Source organism: Spermophilus citellus, assembly GCF_964194105.1.
Source record: "Spermophilus citellus genome assembly, chromosome: 13".
Classification (NCBI taxonomy): Eukaryota; Metazoa; Chordata; class Mammalia; order Rodentia; family Sciuridae; genus Spermophilus; species Spermophilus citellus.
In genome coordinates, this window is record NC_138193.1 from 89,559,908 (window position 1) to 89,583,931 (window position 24,024).

General features: G+C 37.5%; 1 protein-coding gene across 1 annotated transcript in view; it reads right to left on the reverse strand.

Annotated features, from left to right (window-relative positions):
• LOC308632566 (uncharacterized protein) overlaps nt 1-24,024 on the reverse strand; it is a 540,150-nt gene that overhangs the window by 252,920 nt on the left and 263,206 nt on the right. The window contains exon 4 of the mRNA XM_081264770.1: nt 15,993-16,153. Coding sequence (XP_081120896.1) covers nt 16,116-16,153 — 38 coding nt within the window. The 3' untranslated portion in view covers nt 15,993-16,115. The remainder of the gene's footprint in view (nt 1-15,992; nt 16,154-24,024) is intronic.

The following is a 24,024-nucleotide window of genomic DNA, read 5'->3' on the forward strand; positions in this document are numbered from 1 at the left end:
GCATTTAATTAATAACTTGAGTAAATATTAATCACATTGGTAGAACATAGAGTTCCACAGCTAACTGAAACTAGAAAAAGAAAGTGAATAGGTATTTGTTTAAATTGTTTAAGTGATGATTATTCATGGATCTACCATGAACCTCTCTAAAGGTTTTCTCTAAAAACAAATCACACATGTCACCGATGCATCAAATTAATGATACTGGTTATGAAAAATAACAAAGCAAACTTATTTAGTCAAATCTTCACCTCAAAAGAATGACTGATGGAAAGAAAAAACTTCAAATGCCTGTTCCACCACTCAACAGTTGAGTAATATTGAATGAGGTCATTGTTTAAACCGAGCTAAGTTTTAGTTATTTCACCTGAGAATCAGTGATAAAATTATATACAACTATTGCAAGGATTCAATGAGCCATAAAGATAAATATTTATCAGAATGCCTGAACCAAAGAAGGTTTCAGTAAATGGTTAAAACAAAAATATCCAAATCTATTTTGTTTGATTTTTTTCTGCCTTCCAATTTCACTTCCTCCTTGACTGTCATGTGGACTGTTCTTACATTGTCATATTGTCTGCATCTTTTTCAGACCCCTAAAGACCTTTACTCAATTGTGGGGACTTAACTACTACTTAGAAAAACAGATACATTAGTACAAAATTAAAATACAAAATAGGGTATTGTGAGGGGAAAAAATCAGTAGGCATAGTTTATTCTTTTCATCAGCTTAGTGGGTAAGGCAATTGAAGAAGAAAAACTTTAAGGGAAAACTGTGTTAGGACAGAGATGTTTTATTCACAGAGAGAAAAGAGCTAATGGAGAGAGCAGGAGTGATTAAGGTAGAGGAAAAAGAAATTAAGACATAAAAAGAAGGAAATGACTGAAAATATCCCAGAAAAAAAATAGGACTAAAAGGAATCAAGAATACAGATGGAGGGATCCATCTTTAAAAGAAGGTTATATTTTTCTACAAATGAGAATAAAGTAGCTAATGGATGATGATATGGAGAAAACTTCAGTTTGAGAAAAAGTGGAGGGAATGATATAATATGGGATACATTTGGGCTTCAGAAAAATGCTGAATACTTCTTTAGTATAAGTATCTTCTAAAGGTTGCATGAGAAATATCTGTTAAGACCTACTGTTTCTTTGAAGTACAAATTTAACTGATTTCTATATTTTTATTTGCCAGATCTGAAAACTCAAGGATGGATATCACTGCCATGGTCTCTTTGTACTTGGTAAAGCCATTGTATAAAAAGATACTCAGCATAAAGATGTGGGGAAAGGATGCAGGCATGAAGAGACTGGTAACAGCTCAGGTGAGAAAAGGCATAATGATCAACTCGGGATAAAATCGCTCATCAGGTGAGAGACACTGGGCCTCTAACCTAAATTTCACCTTCTCTGGTTTTTAGGAATTAATTCAAATCTAAGGGAACCTGCATCCTATCTTCCAGTGAGTCACCATCTAAACTGCTCTTCATCCTCACGTCATTCTCCACACTTAAATTCCTTTCAATGTTGTAGCCAGAATTAATTTCCTGAACACCTTTGATCCCTAAGAAAATAAAACTCTTTCATTCTCAACACCAGATCCAACAGTTTTATTTATTCTCCTTAGTTTCTCAGTTCTTGATTCAAAGTCTTCCTAGTGTTCTGTTAAAAATTGCTTTTTTGCATTGTCTTTTAGTACACTGTTTCGTTCTGCCTGGAAAATTTCTTACTTATCTGCTGGCCACTTTTAAATCTCTCTTAGCCACCTAGCTGATTCTAGTCAATTAACCAACCTTTCCTCACCTGGGTACTCCCAAGCATTCTCTCCTACATCCTCATCTATTGCAACGCATTCTGAAAGATTGAGTTTTCTAAAATCATCTCCCTTCACATCTCCACCCCCCAGGACTACCACCTGGATGTTCTGGAACATAGAATGAGTGTCTTCAATATTTGCTGATAAGAGACCTCATAGTATCATACTCCAAGATGTCAAGTCACATCCACAATTCCATAACAGCTTTGCCATGTTTTAAAACTGCATTTAACCTTAAAGGAGAAATATATCATAGATAAATTTCAGAAACTACACATGCAAGATGAGAAGACATGCTGAAACTCCCCAATCACCACGAGTTATCTCCCTACTGGGTAAACTTGTCATGGAACAACCTAAGTGTAAGTGAAATATCTGGTAAAATAGCCTTTAAAAGGTTAAACATTGAGAAGATTTTTTAATGAGTTCAATTCCATTTAAGAGCAACAGATTCAACCTACTTAAAGGTTCAGTTTTAGCTTGATACCTCTGGTGACTCTCTATTAATGTTTATGACACTGACGTGTAATTGAACTATTCCTGATGCATTCCTCTTCCTAGATTAGGAGAAAGTGCTGATTCATCACAGAGAAAAAAAGAGACTTGTATTAAAACAGGCTTAGAAAGAAACCGCACTGTTCTTGTATCTGTACACTTTGCAATTGAAGACTAAACTTGGAAATGTTAAAGAACATGTTTTCAAAATGTGTTGTAATCCTCTGACCACATACCGAGATCTCTGAAAGGGAATACAGTAATCATTTTTTAATTGCAAAAAATAAAAAATAAATAAATGCCAGCTTTAAATTCATAAAACATTAGCTGTAACTTTGTTTCACCAGATACTTAGGAAATGTGGGTGGAAGGTGGCAGGGGCACCAGGTGCTCAAATTCTGTACCTGCAACTATAGAACAGTGGCTTATCTCCAATGTCAACTAGGTACTAAAATGATGATTCCTTAATTTGAGGGGAATAATCAAGTTGAAAAAAAAATGATATGTTTTTTTATTCCAAGTGTTGGGAGAGGGATCTGGTACCAACGTCTGTTCATGTAACTATAAGAAAATGTAGATTATTTGATTAACAGAAGATTCTATTTAAGCTATCAAAGCTTCTATGTTTCTTTATAAAGAGATCCAGGAGTTTTGTGATATCTGTAAACAACTTATATCTACAAACTAGACAAAGCGTAGTTAGTAGGGGCCTGAGTCTTACTTCCAGGTCTCCTATTATTTCATTGAGTCACCTCAAAAAATGTCATCTATTTCTCTGGACCTTGATTTCCCCTGAAATAAGGACTTGGGTTAGATTAGTGTGTTTTAATTTTTTTTTAATTTAAGAAGGCTATTTTAGAACAAAATCTTACCAGGAAATATAAACACATAAGATAAAAGCAAAACATCTTTGAATAATAGGGAGAGAGAGGAAGAGCCCCAAATTACCCACAAACATTACCTTGATAAATTTTCAACTCCCTCTTTCAGAAAACACATTTATTATGATATATTATGCATTGCTATTTTTACCATAGGGCTAAATAAACAATAAATTTTTTCCAGTTATTTATTAAATGCAATTATATTATACTAAAAATACTGCACGATGATAGCTTATTCAGTTGATACAAACAACTATAATGAAGCAACAGGGCTAAAAGAACACCCTGAAGACCACCAACTAGCATGAAAGTTGATTGGCATTGTAATAAAAGGGAAATTTGAGTTGGTCAAATTGAATAGGAGATGCACGTAAATGAACCCACATTTTTTGGCAAAGCAAAGACTTTGTCAAAGAAAGACTATAAGTTAACATCATAAAACAAAGCAAGCTTGGCCCTGATACTGATGGAACCCAGGTAAAAGTACTTATTCAGGCCCACATTTCACATGTGTATTTCAGAGTTTATAATCAACATTAAAAGTAAAAACTAGTAAAAATTGCTATTTTTTCTTACAAGTGGGAATTTTCTCAACAAATGTTAAAATGGCAGCAGTTTTTAATATCATCCACACCAATGATGATCAATGATAAGTTTCTTTCTGGCCGCAGCCTTTCTCACCCTCATCCCCACAGATGTGTCTACACTTATGAAGACTTCTTTTTTTGAAAAATTTATTTATTTATTCTAATTTGTTGAAGCCCTAACTCTTATATCAAATTCCTTTATACCCTTGCTTCTTTGAGTGTTTCTGTTTTCCTGACTGAACTCAAAAAGACTGTGGTTGATGGAATAGAAAGTGTTCTAAATATAATAGAATCTTAGGCACAAGAATCTGGAATTGCTTGTCTGATGGATTAAACTTGAAGAACCAACAATACATATAGGTCAGAAAACTGCAGGGACTCACCCAAACCCTACAACAATACATATAGATCAGAGAATTGCAGGGACTCACCCAATTCCCCAGGGTACTTTCACATAAAGTGCATACAAAGGCAAAGCATATGGTAGGGAAAAAACAAGCAAGCCCAGGAAAATTCAGGAGCCCAGGGGACTTTCAGAAAGTCAATTGCTCAAAGCAAGCTTCATTTCTGGATTATGAACCACCAAGTTAGTGTGGAGATTCTTAGTTTCGGGAGAGCTCAATTTAAAGCTCCCGGTGTGGATTTCTATGACCCACTCATCACATAGTTAAAGCCAGGCTGTAAAACTGATTAAACCAGGTTCAGCTCATCAATTTGAATGCCCATAAAACATGTAAAAATGTTGGCTTCAGCCTCCACCAAGAGAACTTCAAACTTCTAACAGCCAGTTAAATATCACTCTAGTCTACCTATCTTATCCTTATCTTGTCTAAGTGTCAATAAGACACTCATATTTCCCAAAGATAATACAGATCTGTCCCAGTCTGTGAGATAACTCTATCTTATAGAACCCCTTGGCACTGGAAAATAAGACACTGATAGTCCATGATAAGAAATATCAAAACCAAAGAAAAACTGCATTCATGGAAGAAACGTAGAGGTGAAGGCCACCTTAAAGATTTAGAAGAACCAGGAGTAAAGTGGCTGGAGGTGGTGGTGGGGTGTTATTCCTATCATACACTCATTCAATTCAACTATGTGGATTAGGCAGAACCCAGATCAATTTTGGAAAATCACATAGATTTTCATAAATTAATCAAGTAGTGATTCCAATGGCAGTTACTGTTCTAGCAAATCAACATAGTCCCTGCTACCTGATATGTAATTGCTGATCAGTGAAATTTCTCCCTCTCTCTCTGTAAAATCTGGCATAAGTTTCTTTCAAAATTCAAAGAAGACTGATAGGTATTATGCCTATTGGTACAATAGCAATTTGTATTATTTTTATAATGTTAATTAATAACTGAAATTTTTAGACCTGTGATATGTAAGTGTTTTAGTCAGTTTTTTTTTGTTTTGTTTTTTTTTGTTGTTTTTTTTTTTGTTTTTTTTTTGTTTTTTTTTTTTTTTTTGCTGCTATGACCAAAAGACCTGATGAGAATAATTTTAGAAAAGGAAAAGTTCATGGTTTCAGAGGTCTCAGTCCATACACAGCCAACTCTATTGTTCTGGGGCAAAGGTGGGGCAGAACATCATGAAAGAAGGACATGGTACAGAAAAGCAGCTCAGGACATGGAGGGAGGGGGGAGAGAGGGAGAGAGGGAGAGAGGGAGAGAGGGAGAGAGGGAGAGAGGGAGAGAGGGAGAGAGGGAGAGAGAGAGAGAGAGAGAGAGAGAGAGAGAGAGAGAGAGAGAGAGAGACTGGGACTGTCTGAGTGACTCTTGCTCACCAAGACAAAATATAAACCCCAAGGAAATATCCCCAGCTACCCAAGTACTCCAGCCACAAACCCACTTGCCTATATTACCACCCAGTTAATTCCTATCACTGGATTAATCCACTGATTAGGTTAAGGCTCTCATAACCCATTTGTTTCACCTCTAAACTTTCTTGTATTGTCTCACACATGAGGCTAAATGGGATTCCTCACATATAAATCATAACAGTGGGCCTGCATATGTACTTGAACCCGGGTGCTACAGGTATCAGGGCATCTCTCTCTTCCTTTAAAAAGGGACAGCAGTACATGTCTTCTCCCTTCTTTGGAGAATATATTAACTTTCCAGATAGCTGTTTTAATCTAGGCTCTAAGGATTTTGATACTGATAAGCTGGCCATTTCCCAGATCATGACAACCATCTTCTACATTAAATGCCAATCAACCTGGTGAGAAGGAAATAACAAATACCCTAGATCAGTATCATTTCAAGTATAAACCGCACACCGGTGGAGATTTGAACATTGTTGTTCATTTTTAATGAATTAAGCATAGAAATTAAAGCAAGTACTTAGAAATTTTATAACAATTTGACAGCATGTTTTATGTCTGTTGAATTTTTTTTTTTTAAAGAGAGAGTGAGAGAGGAGAGAGAGAGAGAATTTTTAATATTTATTTTTTAGTTCTCGGCGGACACAACATCTTTGTTGGTATGTGGTGCTGAGGATCGAACCCGGGCCGCACGCATGCCAGGCGAGCGCGCTACCGCTTGAGCCACATCCCCAGCCCTGTCTGTTGAATTTAATATTAAATATCTAAAATTTATATTTTGCATGCCGTTCTAGTTATATGACTGCACTTTAACAGTCTGAAATGGAGTAGAAATTAAAAACAAACAAACTACGCACCACAGATAACTTGAGAAGAATTGCCCAAAATTAAGGATGAACAAACTACTCCATTTTTACATACCCTATGAGACAACAATGATTTTTACATTTTTAAAAATTGGAAGAAGAAGAACAAGGAAAAGGAGAAGAGAGATACTGCATATGATCTACAAAGTCTAAAACATTTACTATCTGGCCCTTTATAGGAAAACTAATCCAACCTCTTCCCTAGATATCTTAGACAAACATATGTGTGAAAAAGCATGAGAAATAAATACCTCAAAAATTCAGGGTGCTGTAACTTTGGTAAAGTTCCTATAGTCCATGCGGTTTAGGTGTGGTATATATCAGCTCTGAGGTGAAGAGCAAGCTGCTACTTTTGGCACCTACTACCACCAAAGTAGAAGCACAATGTCTACTGGGCCAATTGGAATTTTGAAAGATACATATGCCAGATCCTGACATGAAGCCTGCTTAGGTACATTTACCCAGTAACTTGTAAGATTTCTAGTTTCAGGTGGAGCACAGAGGCTCTGTGACAGGTGTTCACTGTTATACAAGCTTCTGTGCCTCTGAGTGTCTTATGATGCAGCAGCTCCAAGACATGCGGTATCTGTGACAGGGCTGGTGTTTGGAATCTTTTGTAAGTCCCTTGTATAAATCACCACGAAGACCCTGGAATTCTAAAGTAAATCAAATCCTTTTTTTGAAAAAAAAAAAAAATACTCCTTTGAATTAGAGTTTCTGCCATGTACTGGGCCCTGAACAATTGGCATAAGCCACAGACTTACTATACAACCTGGATTGCTGATCATAAACACAGCACTATTCAACCAGCAGTGCTGGTTGCTCAAAGACAACATCAAGGGCAAGTGGTATTTGAGATTGGTCTCCAGAAGGTCCAAAGGCACCACAGCTGCTATTGCACATGGTTTAGATGCCTATGGTATCTACTGCCATTGAGTTCCTTCTTCTCCTTCCTCTCACATTATGGCCTTATGGAAATTCTTCTTAGATGAGAGGGGAAAAACAGTTGGGCATGATTAAACATTTTTTTGAAGGTAATATAAAACCACACAGACATGATTGGTAGCACTGGTACTGAATGAAAGCTGCTTAAGGATTCTACCTACTTGTTGAGGGTAAATCTTTGGGCAGTAAACTGCTTTGTATAAAAGTGGAAATTGCCTGGAAGACAAGAGATAAACCTATACTTATTATATTATAGGCACTTGCTAACAATTTAGCTGAATGGTCTTGGATTTGAAAAGAGCAAGATTCAAATTGAAAACATTGATCAAAAGAAAGACACATGCGTGAATCTATCAGAATGAGAACAAAGTGTAGGGGATATTTGTATCCCACATATATAGGTGAAACATAGAACGTAGGATGCTGTCAACAATGAGATAGACAAAATATTCTATACAACGAATATCAACCATGGCCTGAGTTATGAAAATTACATGTGGACTGAAACACATATATTTTCATTCACAATGGTGAATGGGGCTAACTTCTACTGCTAAACAGAGACACTGTGTCTAAGTTCCTATATGCAAAATAAAGATATCAACTCTGAGTCCCTAGTTGCAAACTATGAATGCCTGATATACTTGCTTAGGGCACAGCGATTATGGAACAGGAAGTAGAAGGGGTTAATAATTACATACTTTCTTTATCATTTTTGGTATGCATATATTGGTATAAATTTACCTTCCCCTCCATTCCATAGTACAAGTTATGAATTTTGTTGAAAGTGGTCAAATTAATGTTTCAATATTTAGGTTATGAACTATCAAAAATGAATCAAATGACATATCAATCTTTTCATCTTCCCTTTAAAAAAAAAAGAATGTGTGTGTTGTTGAATTTAGTTGTATGACATTGACAGGAAACAAGATGCATTTATCATTACAAGAAATTAAACACAAGGAGAAGTGTGTACATGGATGTGGAGCTGATAAAGGCATGAGTTGTGTTGAGATGTGTGTTGTCAGCTGTTGGAATTGATGAATTGTGTGTCTCAATGCAGAGGTGCAGCAAGGCACTAAATTTTTCAGGGTCCTCGGCTTTGTATGGTCTTAAGTTAGAATTTTCCAAATAGAGAACCTCCCCCAATACTTTGCAGGCAGAAATAGAGAGAGACTAGTATTCATGGGAGTTTATGGTGACCAGATTCATAGACAGATGAGGATACCCCATGATATTCCGGGCCATTGAAATGTAACTACAATTTGTGCTAGACTGACTGTTGGTAGGAGCTTTCCCTGATGTACTAACATTGCAGCAAGATTCCTGGCAACATTTTAAAAATCTCCTGCTTTTGTGCTTCAAGATGACTATTAGCAACTATTCCCCTGACTGCCAGCTAAGAATTTCCCAATGTTCACTCTCTTAGATCTTCTCACAATCAATTCATTTAGCAAACATCTTTTATTATGAGATAATACCTAAAATGGTTCAGTTTTCTTCATCTAACCTACATTGATACAAATTATTTGCCTTGTCTTTAATACGCTTGCTTTTGTCACTCAAGTCTTCTGTAATTTCAAAGCACTGCTCATCTGTGATGTTGGCAACAGCACAACTCATAAACTTTTATGGTTTGGATATGATGAGCTTTTATTTTGAAAATATAGAGCAGGATATGGAGAAGTGCCCTCCCTGAGGCCTGAATGGGGTTAATCATGAGAGGAAGTTTGTGGTTTCAGGTTGCACTGTTACAGTGCTGATTTCTGGGTTCTGAGTGGCAGAAATAACCATATGTTCCTATTTTTAATTGACAAATAAAAGTTATATACCTTTATCATGTACAGCATGTCATTTTGTCATATGCATACATTGCATAAGAGCTAAATCAAGCTAATGTATTCATTAATCCAATACTTACCATTTATTTTTGTTGTGACAACACTTAAAACCTACTCTCTTAAGCAATTTTCAAAAGGGCATTGTTATTGACTGTAGTAACTACAGTCACCATGATGTACAATAGATCTCTTGAACTCATTCCTTTTATCTAACTGGAATTTTGAATCCTTTGACTAATCACTCTAACTCCTACCCTCGCCTCCACCCAGCTTTGGTAACCACCATTCTATTTTCCACTCTATGAAACAGACATATTTATATTCCACATATGAGTGAGATCAGGTAGTATTTGTCTTTCTATGCCTGGCTAATTTCACTTAACATGATGTTCTCCAGTTTCATTCATGTTGTTACAAATGACACTTCTTTTTAAAAGCTGAATAGTATTTTTGTGCATATAGCATATTTTCTTTACCCATTCATCCACTGATAGACACAGGTTGATTCCATTTCTTGGTTACTGTGAAAAAACCAGTGAACATGGGAGCACAGATGGCTCCTTAACATATTGATTACATTTCCTTTGGAAATATACCCAGTGGTGAGGCTGCTGGATCACAAGGTAGTAAAACCAGAGCTCCTCTGCTTCTGCTGGCAGGTGAAGTATGCATAAGCTGCAGGCCTTTGCAGCTGAGAAACATATTGCATCTCCTAATGGCTGACTCTGCCCTCCACTGTTGCATATACCCTAGAAGCTCACTGTCCATTTCTCCTTTCTGAGTTCTTATATTGTGAATTTGAAGAATAAAATCCAAAGATGGGGATGAGTGAGTGCAACAGTAGGATTTATTTGAGTGTGAGTAGAAACAGAACTCCCACAGGGCTGGATGGGACCCCAATAGGAGTTGCCATTTGAATGTGCTGATCTAGGGATTTATATAGCAATTGGGTAGAATGTTCTTGGTCACATTTATCCTGATTAGGTTTGGAAAAGTACTCATACTGTTGACTCACTCTCAAGTCTTAACTTCCCACTCCATTTTCTTGCCTCTAGCTTGCAATCCAGCTTCCCAGAGGGTTGGAAAATCATGGATGCTTATGGTTCAGAGTTGTGGCCCTTGTAGAGTGGCCTTCTGGGGCAGGCATCCATAATGGGCCAGGCTGGGCCACCCCAGGGTGACAGGTCAGTGTGCCATGGCTTGCCTTCAGCCCTGGGTCAGTGGCATCTCAGGCCTATAGCATGGCAGACTCCACATACACCCTGCACTCCAACCTGCCCAGGATGCTACTCCACAACTCTGGGACAAGGGTTTGGCTTCAGTAGCTCTATTTTTAATTCTTTTGAGAAACCATAGTTTTCCTTAATGGCAATACTAATTTATACTCCCAACAAAAATGTATCAGGTTTCCTTTTTCTCTACATCCTCACCAGCATCTGTCATCTTTTGTCTTTTTGATAATAGCTATTCTAACAAGTGAGGAGATATCTCATTACAGTTAAATGTTCTTAAATACATGTACTCTTTGTGTGTTTTTGTGATAAACAGGGCCCTATGCATTTCAGCACCTAGGGCAGGGGTTTGTCCTGGCTCAATATAAAGGCAATTCTAAGAGCAAGAATTATCTGGTCAAGAAGACCATAAAGAAAACCTGTTTAGATACCATATCTTCTGGTCACTACATTATCATTACTTAAAAGCTATCACAGGCCAGGCACAGTGGTATATGCGTGTAATCCCAGCACCTCCGGAGGCTGATATAGGAGGATCACAAGTTCAAAGCCAGTCTCAGTAATGGTGAGGCTCTACACAACTCAGTGAGACCTTGTCTCTAAATAAAATACAAAACAGAGCTGAGGATGTGACTCAGTGGTCGAGTGCCACTAAATTTAATCCCCAGTACCAAAACAAAACCAAAAAACTTTCAGAAACTGGGATGTATTATTTACATAATTTCATAAATCCTTTGAAGTACAGGCAGTGATTCATTCCAGTTGTTCCATAAATAAAAGCAACCTACATGAAATTAGTCACAAGAGCACCAAGTCACACTCTCCCTTTATTGCTCATACAAAGTGCTCAGAGGAGCATGCTATATGCCCTCAGCATGATTCATTGGAAGTAAAAAGGCTCACAAATTGTTTTAAGTTTTTTTAGGAATTATACATCAGAAATGTTTACAATAAATACACCTGAAGGAACCAACTGAGAAACCAGTTAAGCTACATATATGCTGCGGTGCATTTGATGGGCACTTCCTTCTGAATTCAGTGTTATCTGAACCCATACAGAAGACATCAATCTCTAGCCCGGCAGTAAAGAAGATTTCAGGTTCATTTTAATCCTAAGATTAAAGGGATAGATAAGACGCTGAGAGATCTTCAAGTTCATCAAGATTAGATTTAAATTGCTCCAAGGAGAAGAGGATCCAATCTCTTTAGACTCTCCAGGGAATGGATGTTCCACTTCCTCTGCTCCCACTGTCACTGCTGGGTACCATTTGAAGTCTTAGATCTGACTTTAACCTAAATCACCTCTGTTGCTATTTCCTGGCGTTGTCCCACAGTAAACAAGCACAGTTTGCATACTCCTTGTCAATAAAACTTGAACATTTGTTTATTTATGTATTTATAGTAGACCCTGAGCCCTAGATTCATTTATTCAGCAATTGATATCTCCTGTGTTATTGTTGCTCTGACAGAAGTTATGAAAAAAAAAAAAAGAAAAAGAAAAAGCTCAAATCTAAATTGGAAGCCCAAACGTGCCAGGTTGTTGTTTGTTTGTTCACCTCTGTAGTCTTTTGTGGTTTACAAACTCTTTTTGATAACTTCATCTTTTTGATAACTTCATTCTTTATAAAAACCTTCTAATAATTTTCAGAATTACTTTGTCAATAATATCACCCCAGACACAACAAAGAGGTAAGGTATCTGGCATGTTAGACCACGTTTCAATTCCTTGTCTGAGGCTTTTTCCATTATTTCTGATTTATATATAAAAAAAAAAAAATCAGTGAAACCCTTTCTTCAATGAAAACTGGAGGAATTACCTACCATATCTGAAACCCAAGCTGGACCCCCACTGAAGCAATTAGTTCAACCAGGAACCCATCTTACCATCCAAGTTATTCATCCAGCACAGTCATCATGAAAAGACACATATCCGAATTTAGTGAATATTAGAGGCAATGCAAATATTTCATGGGACAATTAAGGAGAGGGTCCAGATCATATGCCATGACTTAGCAAAATGGCATAAGAAAAATTTCCCAAGTGTTTCTTTCTGTCATTCCCTCTTCGTCTCCTGTTTCCTTCTCTTTGATGCGGCACCACACACACAGCCTACTCTAAAATTCACAGGGTCCACAGGTGACCCTCACTACTCCATGCAACTTTTCTGGAAGGTACAGTCCATTTCCTATCCTGACTTGGTTACTTTAAGTAAAAATTCTCTGTAAGAAAAAATAGCTCCAAACTCCCTTCTACAAAAACAGGAGTTATGATCACTTTATTCCCATAAGAGACTCAACCAGGCAGGAGAAAACTGGGACACAAGGTTACTTTGCAGTTTCTCAAAGCTCAGACTCAGTGACTGCCCCGCTACTATCACCCACTGCTGAGCAATTTTCTCTACTACTCCCAGCAGAATTGAGATGCCTTGTGAGAGCCAAATAACAACTTTCATTTTAAGAACCCACCAGAGACTGACAAATCCTACATCCTAGGAGGAAAAACATTTAGTTGACTCAGCATGTGCCAACCAGGTCAAATACCTAGTCAACCATACCCACTCCCTACCCAGCAGAGGGGGTGTGAACACACTGTCACGGAGCAAACTTGGATACAAGTGGTAAATGGGCTAACTAGACGTCATTACTTAAAATCTGTGGTTCCAAATTCAAGAAGAGGCCAATGTTTACCTATGTAGCCCTATCTATGATTCAGCCCTTCAGTCAACAATATAACTTCCCACTCTGCATAAAACTCCCTGGAGAAGAGATGGATGCCAAAACACAGTCTGTCCAAAACAAAATCTGCATACTAGAAAGTAAAGCTTATATATAAAGCTTATATATACTTATATACTTATTAACTAGTATGATGGAATGTAGTACTGAACTTGATGTTATACTCCTAGGACTTCATGAAGTTTTTTATAACAGTTTAAAAATATTGACTGTATTTTGCTGAAAGTCTAAGAATATAATCCGCTACTGGATTATCTAGATAAATACCTAATGACCGTGTTCTGCCATAGAGTTTTACTGCCTGAATCTGATTTGTGTTTGATTATGAGGTGTGAAATGACTACCTAAAATAGCCACTTTAAAGAATTCAATGAAGTTATTTCTCTTCTTTAAATTTAAAAGGTTTTTTAAACTAATACATAAAAAATAAAAATTGTACATATTCATAGGGTATTCAGTGATGTTTTGAGACATGAGTATATTCTATAGTGTTTAAACCAGGTTAAACATATCTCTCATCTCAAACTTGTATCATTTCTTTATGGCAAAACATTCAGTATCTTTTCTTCTGGCTTTTTGAGATGTACAATATGTAATCAGTGTCTATTGTTATCTCCAATTGGCTGAGAGTTCTTTTGCTCAACTTAGATAGAAATCATGAATAGGCCAAGTGCAGCTCCCTGAGTGAGCTCTGAGCTCTGAGTGCCAGAAGCTCTGTTGTTAGCTGCCCTCCTTGGGGTTCTCCTGGAGCCAGCAGCCACTGGACACTGTGGAACTGTTCCAGCAGCAGGAGCTAGCAGCTCCTCACTGTTCTCCCATTGCACCCTTCTGTTCTCTGGCTGCCTGTTTCCCTCAGTGCTACAGCCCTAGATGCTGGCCTCTTCAGTGCCAGCAGCCTTCAGTGTTACCAGCTCTTAGTTCAACCAGCCCTGTCTGTGCTACTCAAGATAGAAACCATGAATAGGCAAAATGTGATCAACTGAAAGCGGTTTTATTAGGACGTGTTTTGCAGCATAAGAGGAAGCAGTGCACAGACTGCTCTGAAAGCTTCTTGCATAGGAAAAGAGATGGGCTCGCACTTGCGTGAATCCTAACCACAGATGCCTGCCTAGTCATTGGTGGAGAAGAGGCTCCTGGTGGACCAGATTGAGGACAGCTGAAGTATCTACAGAGGGGTGAAGTCATCTAGAGATGCTGTTGGACAAATGTGCAACCAAAGCTTCCAGATCCAAAGCAAAATTCTCCAAGCAGCCATTAGGCAGTGGGCAGTCAGGGCTGCCAAAAATGGAAGAGAAAAATTGTTTAAAGTATCTCCTGAAAACATGGGCCATTCTCCTCTGCCTCATAGCCACAGTACTGTGCAAGAGCATGCCCAGAACTTCATCCTACCTGTCACTGATACCCATTAATTAACTTTTCTGCCACTCCTCCCCCTCTAATGTCCCCAGTCTCCGGTAGCCACCATTCTATTCTCAGTTTAGATGAGAACAGCATTGTTATATTCCACATGACTGAGATTGTGTCCTACTTCTCTTACATTAGAATCCATAAATACCTTTGGGGCATTTGTGGGTTCTCAAGTTTGCAAAGCATTACAATAAGGGAAAAATTAATAAGGGGTGGTCACTTGTTGACCCCTCCCATGATAGACCTGTTGTTGTAAAGGTTTTATAAAGTCTTATGACAATCATGTGAAGTTGGTGTTGTTATCTTCATTGTGTAGATAGGGAAGCTAAAGCCTATAAAACCAAGCCATTTGCCCAAAGGTCACAGAGCAGGCCACCCTGGATCGATAAGGATCACCAAGTATGTCTCATCATCTCTCATCTAGATCCTTTCTTTCACATCATGTCAACCCAAGGAAAGGAGTACTGAATTCTCTACCTCATCCTTTTATTTATGGCACCTTGAAAACAAGAAGGTAATTCTGGAAAAGTCAGAATAGCTGCAAAACATGTGATACATACAAGGAACCAAGATTATTTGAATTTGGTAAATACAGTGGACATGAAAGCAGGATTGCCAGATTCAAAAAAAAAAAAAAAAAAAAAAAAAAAACAAGGTGCCCAGCTAAATTTATCAAAGTTACTGGTTGCCTTGTACTTTTTCTGGTAACCCTTCATGAAAGGAAGTAAGTGGTGGAGATAAATGGAGACTAAACTGTGGCAAACTAAGTATGATCAGACATACTGTCCAGGCAAAGAGGCATCATTTCGGGATTCTGAGAAAAATACTGACATGCTTAGATTTGTGCCCCAGTAAGATTAATCTGTCTGAGAAAGGTAAAACAAATCAGAGTCATGAACTGGAGGTAGCAATTCAGAGAGGAACTGAATTATGCTAGTGAAAGTAGGACTGAAATTCAGGGTCAGATTTGAGTGACATAGCAGAAGGGGCATCATCAAAGTGGATAGTCCAAGCTTTTCCCTAATGGCATTTGCCTACTGCATTGGAAGTACTGACAAACACCTCTGGAAAAAAAAATAGGTACCACTGTCAATATTTCTGCTTCAGAATAAATACTTGAAATGCCTCCTGGATCTTATCCCACACATTTAGATGACATTTTCTCCAGAAGCTATGTAAATAGCTCAGACTCAGTTCTGAGTTCTTCCCTAAGTTCAAGAAGTAGTTTTTCATCATGACAGTGAACCCAGAGCACATACTCAAGAGGCACATGATGGATTAAGGACAGCTTTGAGCCACCAGTGAGAATGAAAAACAGAAGACTAAAGACTGCAGCACACCAGAAGGAAGCCTTACCTTTCGGTTGTTTTTCATCAAGCATGAAGTTCATCTTTTGCCCCAGGACTGCAGTGTTTTCTATATGGACAACTGTGGTTGATGGGCACCACATAGATGCCCTCCAGAGGTTTCCTGAGTCATTCATTGCACCTCGTCTCCAGTTGTCACATGAGTATCACCTTGACATATAAAGAAAAACAGAAAAGAATGTAAAAAATCCATTTTTAAAAATTTGTTCTGCAAATACTCATTGCGTACCCACTGTGCCTAGAGCAGGGGTTGGCAAACTAAAGTCCATGGGCCACATCTAGTCCGCAGCTTGTTCTTATAAATAAAGCTTTATCAGAAAACAGCCTTGCCCATTTGTTTAGCCTCTTCTAAGCATCAGTGGCATAAGGTAGAGATGAGATCTTATATTCTGCAAGGTTGGCAAACTCTCCTAAAGAAACAAAGTAAATGTCTGAGACTCTCGGGGACCTCTCACAATTACTCCATTGTGTACTGCAAGGCAAAATCAACCATAGACAGTATATGAATTGTCTTTTACACTTTACTTATAAAGCAGGATGTCAACCTGCAGCCATAATTTGTCACCCACTAGTCTAGAATATATAATGGCTCTATGACTCTAGAGAAAAACAATGATTTCTTCAAAAGCTAACCTGCATTCGTCCAGTTTATTTATTTCTCATCACCAGTGTAGACACAGAGGTTGGATACAACATATTTTATGTTTTTGGTTTTTCCATTTGATGGCGTACTTGTCTATCTTGGATGATAAAATTTTAACAGATCAAAATTGAATCTCAAAGTTAATTTAATTTTATTTTTTTCTCATTCAAATATTTCTTTCATTAGTATGTCTGAAGAAAAAGGAGAACATTTCCCCACATTTCTCAAATTCATTTGTCTATTCTCTGTGTTATTATTATTTTGACATATACTTGAATAAATTGGATTCTTTGATTCAGTTTGAGTGTAGATTTTGCTACATGGTGATTAACTGCTAGTAGTTGAAAAGGAAAATACATCAGGGCTTAGAAGATACACTCTGAATTTACCCTATGACACATCCGTGTGATATCTATTTTTATAGGGAACAATAATATATCAGTAAGAATTCAGTCAGAGGGGCTGGAGTTGTAGCTCAGTGGTAGACAGCACTTGCCTAGCATGTGTGATGCACTGGGTTCAGTTCTCAGCACCGCATATAAATAAATTTTTAAAAAGGTCCACCAACAACTGAAAAAATATCTTTAAAAAACAGAAGGGCCAAATTTAAAAAAAAAAAAAGAATTCAACCATAGACAAAAAAAAATATACCAGTAATTTGATCAGGGAAATTTTAATATACAGAATTATTAACTAATACAAAGGGAATTTACTAGTTAAAAAGTAAAAGAATACAAAAAAGTAGACCAATAAAGACCCAGTACCAATAGGGCAGAAGGAGTATACCCAAGGAAGAAAAATCTCAGGGGAAGGCTCAACAGAGAATGAGCCTAGGACTTCATTGGAGAGAATGCTGTGTCCCCCCAGAGGGCCAGGATGGCTCAGTCGATTACATAGTGAGGCTGACAAGCAAAAGAGAAATGGATAACACAGATTCTGCTGGGAAGCTCCCCTCTGAGGTCCCTTAGTAATTCACTCAGAAACTACCCACTGAGATCCTGGTGAACCTACCTAGGAAACCACTGGTTGTTCACTGTGCTCCAGGAGCAAGAGAAAAGGCCTTTAAACCAGAAGAGATGTACCTTTCTCTTACAACATTCCTTTAGTGCCCTCTATGGAGAAGGCCTAGCATTATGTCCCGTGAATAAGACAATCTTTCCAGTTTGGCCCCAGCATCATAAAACAAGACAAAAATGGGTGGACTTAGAGATACAAGGCAATAAATTGCTGATTAGCATGAACAATAATTGTGTTTTTCAAACATAGTCTGCAAACACAATTTAACCAACACGTTAACTACTAGAAGCTATTTGCCTATCTTACATCATCCATCTGCCAGGAAATTATCCTTAAACCCTGCGTTTATACTCTGCTCTGGATTTCAGGTAGCTGCACTGTGCTGTAATGTGACTGGAAAGTAAATGATCATTCCCAGGATTCAACCCATGATTTCTAATTTTCACCTTTGCTAATATCTTCTCTGACTTAATTCCTGGAATCCTTCAAAATAAAATATTGGTTAATCCTATCCATACTTCAAACTACCGTTCAAAGACGTATCCTTTGTTGTCTTCCCTTAATTTTCCACCTGAATTGTGACCTCTCTTCTGGGACCCACAGTATAGGTGCAGGTTCTGTTACAGGTGCTGGGAATACAGGTGAACAAGACAAAACCCTCCACAGGGAAATTCTCTGGTAGAAGATCCGACAATGATTAAAGAGGCAGGGGAAAAGCTAAGAGAGTAGGATCCAAGAAGCCAGTGAAGAAGTGTTTCTAAAAAAGAGACATTCCTGGAAATAAAGTGTGTTCACAAGGGTTGCCATTGTGTATCAAAGATGCATCTGAGATTTTTGACTAGATGGCATGAGTTTGTCTTTTTCTCCAGTAACACTAATGCTTGGCAGCAGAGGTGAAATATATGGAGAGCAGAGTAGAATGAAGATAGAGATACTTTAAGCACGACAGGAAAAAGGTGGGGAGATGCTGAAAAAGCATTTGGGAAAGAAAGTAGGTGAGAATTTTTTTAGAATAATTATGGTAATACAGCATGAATTCTAAATGGAATGAGACAAAGTAATACGTATATGAAGACAGTGAAGTGCAAAAGATGCTGAATAATACAAAATTAAATGTTAAAAAGAGTGCCGGGTGTGGTAGTGCACACCTGTAATCCCAATGGCTCAGGAGCCAATGGGGTCAGAGAACAATTGAAAGTGGGACATTGAAATAGTGCAATTGCTCTTTTTTTTTTTTGTATTTTATTTAGAGAGAGAGTCTCACTGAGTTGCTTAGTGCCTTGCCATTGCTGAGGCTGGCTTTCAACTTGTGATCCTCCTGTCTCAGCCTCCTGAGCCATTGGGATTACAGGCATGCACAACCACACCCAGCACTCTTTTTTATATTTAATTTTTTATTTGTTCTTTTTAGTTATACAGGGCAATAGAATTTATTTTCACATATTATAAATACATGGAGTATAACTTCCCATTCTTGTGGTTGTACATGATGGGGAATTACAATACACAATACACAATATATTAACATAGAAAAGTTATGTCCAATTCATTCTACTATCCTTCCAATTCCCATCACCCCCCCTTCCCTTCATTCCCCTTTGTCTAATCCAAAGTACTTCTATTTTTACCTTCCACCACCCTATCCCCACCTTTATTGTGTGCTACTATCTGCATACCAGAGAGAACTTTTGGCCTTCGGGTTCTGGGGATTGGCTTATTTCACTTAGCATGATAGTCTCCAGTTCCATCCATTTACCAGCAAATGCTATAATTTCATTCTTCTTTGTGGATGAATAATATTCCATTGGGTATATATGCCACATTTTCTTTATTCATTCATCTGTTGAAGGATATCTAAGTTGTTTCCATATCTTGACTCTTATAAATTTAGTTGCTATAAACATTTATATGGATGTGTCACTATAGTATGTTGATTTTAAGTCCTTTGGGAGTATATATCGAGGAGTTGGGTATCTAGGTCAAATGAGTTGGGTAACTAGGTCAAATGGTGGTTCCATTCCAAATTTTCTGAGGAATATCCATACTGCTTTCTAGAGAGTTTTCACCAATTTGCAGTACACCAGCAATGTATGAGTGTACCTTTTTCCACACATCCTCGCCAACAGTTATTGTTACTTGAATTCTTGATAGTTGCCATTCTGACTGGAGTGAGATGAAATCTCAGTGTAGTTTTAATTTGCATTTCCCTAATGGAATAGTGCAATTACTCTTGATTATGAGATCTAAACTATGATAGTGGAAGTAGATAGCTGATGATGGGGAGGGAGGATTCATAGAAGTAGGATTCAAAAAAAATCTTACCCTGATTAATTGTACTTATATATTTCCCAGTACTGTATAAAGAGTTGTTCGTTTGTATTGCCCAGAAAATTTTTGTTATCCTAAATGTCTCAGGATTTATTTCATGTAACTTAAAGGCCAATAGAAACACCTGACAGTTCTATTTGTTTTTAAGTGATTTGGTCCAAATAACAAGTATTTAGGTCTTAATAACTTAGCGGTGATTTCAAACCACATCAGTGGAAAGAAAAAATATTGAGTTAACTTGAATAGATGCATAAATGACCACTATAAAGAGCAAGGCCCCCATTGGGAAAAACTGATTTCTGGCCTGACTCGGAGATAAGATGATGCACTTATACTATCCTCTGTCTCTTAGTACTCTGTGGTAGAACCTGACAAGTCAAGTTTCCCTTTCAGGGATTAATTCTATTGGGAAAATCCACATCAGGGCTTTGACACTTGCTACTCACTATATTTCTCTATTTTCTGTTAGGGATATGTGTCCTAGAGAAGAACAGTGTTCAATAAGAAAAGAAGGAAGAGTTTTGCTAGTTCTTGTTTCTTTTACCTATTGGCAATAATATTGTAACCATTAGTACAGTTTTAAGATCTCAATCACTGAACTCTGGTGTTTTTCCCCTTCTCCAACCCCACCACAATCAATCAGTCACCAAGACCCACATGATTATCTCCTGAGCTCTGCACTTTCAGCCTCTTCCTAGAGTTGTATTAACCATTCCTAAATAAACACAACCCTCCTCAAAATTCTTCAGAAATATACTTCAGCCTCACATCTTCTTTAAATCAGTCCTTTAAACCAATACCATTTTGGCATTTGAGAACTCCTTGACTTTTTACTCAAAAACCACCCATAACTTTTGCCTAGTTTCCTTATTCAGGGTCACCTTTGTACCTTCTTGCATAGGTCACCTTAGCTGAGTTCATTCTTTACTCTGGAACATTCCTGCCTCCATCTCCATCTGTCAAAATTTTTTCTCATTTCCTAGAAACCAAACTCAAATACTGTTCTTCCCATGAAGAACTTTTCTGTTGCTCTGTTAAATTAATATACTTGTTCCTCACTCTGATCCCCAACAGTTCATATTTTCCTAATATCGATTTCTATGCTCTAGAACATAAAATCTTTTGAAAATTTTTCATGCTCTAAAAATATTTTATTCATTGTCTACTCTCTTGGAAAGACACCAGCTAATAAGCAACTATTTGAGGCAGCCAGTATCAAATGGGAGAGGATGTAGTGAATGCTGGTTGAGTATGAGGCGTAGCTGCTGTACTTGCTAAGAGGTCTCTTCAGGTCTTAATTTCTGATTCAGTGAAATACAAATAATATTATTAGCCTCTGCATGGCAAGTGACTAATACAGTGTTTATCTCAAAGTAAGTGTGAAATAAATTACTTCTTCCTTTCCTTTGCATCTTTTCTGGGTCCCCTAACACCAAGAATGTTCAGCACTTTTAATTAATTTGCATGAAAATGTAGGCCAGGATAAAGTCTGCCATCCTGGGGACTCTGTGTAATCCACTGAGTGGTCCTATCTGAATCTCTAAGTGTAGCAAACTCTTCAACGAACTTTAAATTTCCAAATCTCAGTCTCTCCTTTATGGGGAAATATATATATATATATATATATATATATATATATATATATATATATACCTGAACCTAGTGCTCCCAACAGTTGGGAGGAGGAAGTGGAAGAGAAGGAGGAAAAGGAGAGAGAGGCGCATGTGGAAGAGGGGAATCACTCGTTTACTCTATGGATGCCAAAGTCAGACATTGATTTTGTATTAATTTATTTTAGTTCATTCAGCTTCCAATTTTTTTGGAAACATTGGGTCTTTCTTTGCTCCACACTAAACTTTCTAGCTCTTTTTTTATTTATCTCGTCATTTTGTATTATCCTCAAATCCAGTACAATTACTATCAAACAGAAGTTTATTCGTGTTTTCATTTAAAAACTAAATTTACTTAAGCTAAAAAATTTGACTGTAATTAAGCAAGATACTAAGCCCTAAAAATTGTTCATAAATTGTGTTTGTTTTAATTAAAAAATGAATGAATGAACATTGGATAAATGTTATACTTTAATAAATCATTATTCATCAAGAAATATATTAAAGAAGAAAACTTAACCCAATGTTCATTCATTATAACCAACCATTATTTAGGCAAAATAAATTATTTCACATTGATATGTGCCTTTTTAAGTGTAATTTTCATATATTAAATTTGTTTCATGTGGGATAAGTCTGTAATCTAATTCCTACCTACTTGAAATTCACTTCCATGATAAGAAAGTATATAATGTTTTTTTTGTTGTTGTTGTTGTTGTTTTTTTTTTTTTTTTTTGCAGAGGAAGAAAAGTTTATTTGAAGGCTCATGGTTTCAGATGTCTCAGTCCACGGACAGCAGGCTCCACTCTTTGGTGCTTGAGGTGAGGCAGAAAATCATGGCAGAAGAGTGTGACAGAGGGAAGCAGCTCACACAATGATCAGAGAGCAGAGAGACAGAGAGACTCCACTCTCCAGATACAAAATATATACCCCATTGCCATATCCCCAATGAACCATTTCCTCCCGCCACACCACACCTGCCTTCAGTTCCCACTCAAATAATCCCATCATCTGATTAATTTACTGCTTGGATTAAGGCTCAGGGCCCAATAATTTCTTCTCTATTTCTTCTGCATTGTCTCACACATAAACTTCTGTGGGATACCTCACATCCAAACTGTAATAGGGATGGATATGTTTGTCAAGTATGAAAGGAAAATGCTATTATCTATGGTTGTGGGAAAATATTTTTCCAACTAGATTGTAACAATTTAGATACATATTGCTAAAACTCAAAATTTTAATGCCACTTTTAGGAAATCATCAGAAAAAGTGGACTTGATTTTTTTGGGGGGGGTGGTTTTGGGTTTTTCTTTTTTTTTAATTGTTGGTCATTCAAAACATTACATAGTTCTTGATATATCATATTTCACACTTTGATTCAAGTGGGTTATGAACTCCCATTTTTACCCCGTATACAGATTGCAGAATCACATCATTTACACTTCCATTGATTTACACATTGCCATTCTAGTGTCTGTTGTATTCTGCTGCCTTTCCTATCCTCTACTATCCTCCCTTCCCTCCCCTCCCCTCCCCTCTTCTATCTCTACCCCCTCTACTGTAAATCATTTCTTCCACTTGTATTATTCTTCCCTTACCCCTCACTTCCTCTTGTATGTAATTTTGTATAACCCTGAGGATCACCTTCCATTTCCATGCAATTTCCCTTCTCTCTCCCTTTCCCTCCCACCTCTCATCCCTGTTTAATGTTAATCTTCTCATGCTCTTAGTCCCTACTCTGTCCTTAGTTACTCCCCTTATATCAAAGAAGACATTTGGCATTTGTTTTTTAGGGATTGGCTAGCTTCACTAAGCATAATCTGCTCTAATGCCATCCATTTCCCTCCAAATTCTATGATTTTGTCATTTTTTAATGCAGAGTAATACTCCATTGTGTATAAATGCCACATTTTTTTTTATCCATTCATCTATTGAAGGGCATCTAGGTTGGTTGCACAATCTTGCTATCGTGAATTGTGCTGCTATGAACATCGATGTAGCAGTGTCCCTGTAGCATGCTCTTTTTAGTTCTTTAGGGAATAGACCGAGAAGGAGAATAGCTGGGTCAAATGGTGGTTCCATTCCCAGCTTTCCAAGAAATCTCCATACTGCTTTCCAAATTGGCTGCACCAATTTGAAGTCCCACCAAAAATGAACAAGTGTACCCTTTTCCCCACATCCTCACCAGCACTTGTTGTTGTTTGACTTGTTGTTGTTTGGCTGCCAATCTTACTGGAGAGAGATGGTATCTTAGGGTGGTTTTGATTTGCATTTCTCTGACTGCTAGCGATGGTGAGCATTTTTTCATGTACTTGTTGATTGATTGTATGTCCTCCTCTGAGAAGTGTCTGTTTAGGTCCTTGGCCCATTTGTTGATTGGGTTATTTGTTATCTTATTGTCTAATTTTTTGAGTTCTTTG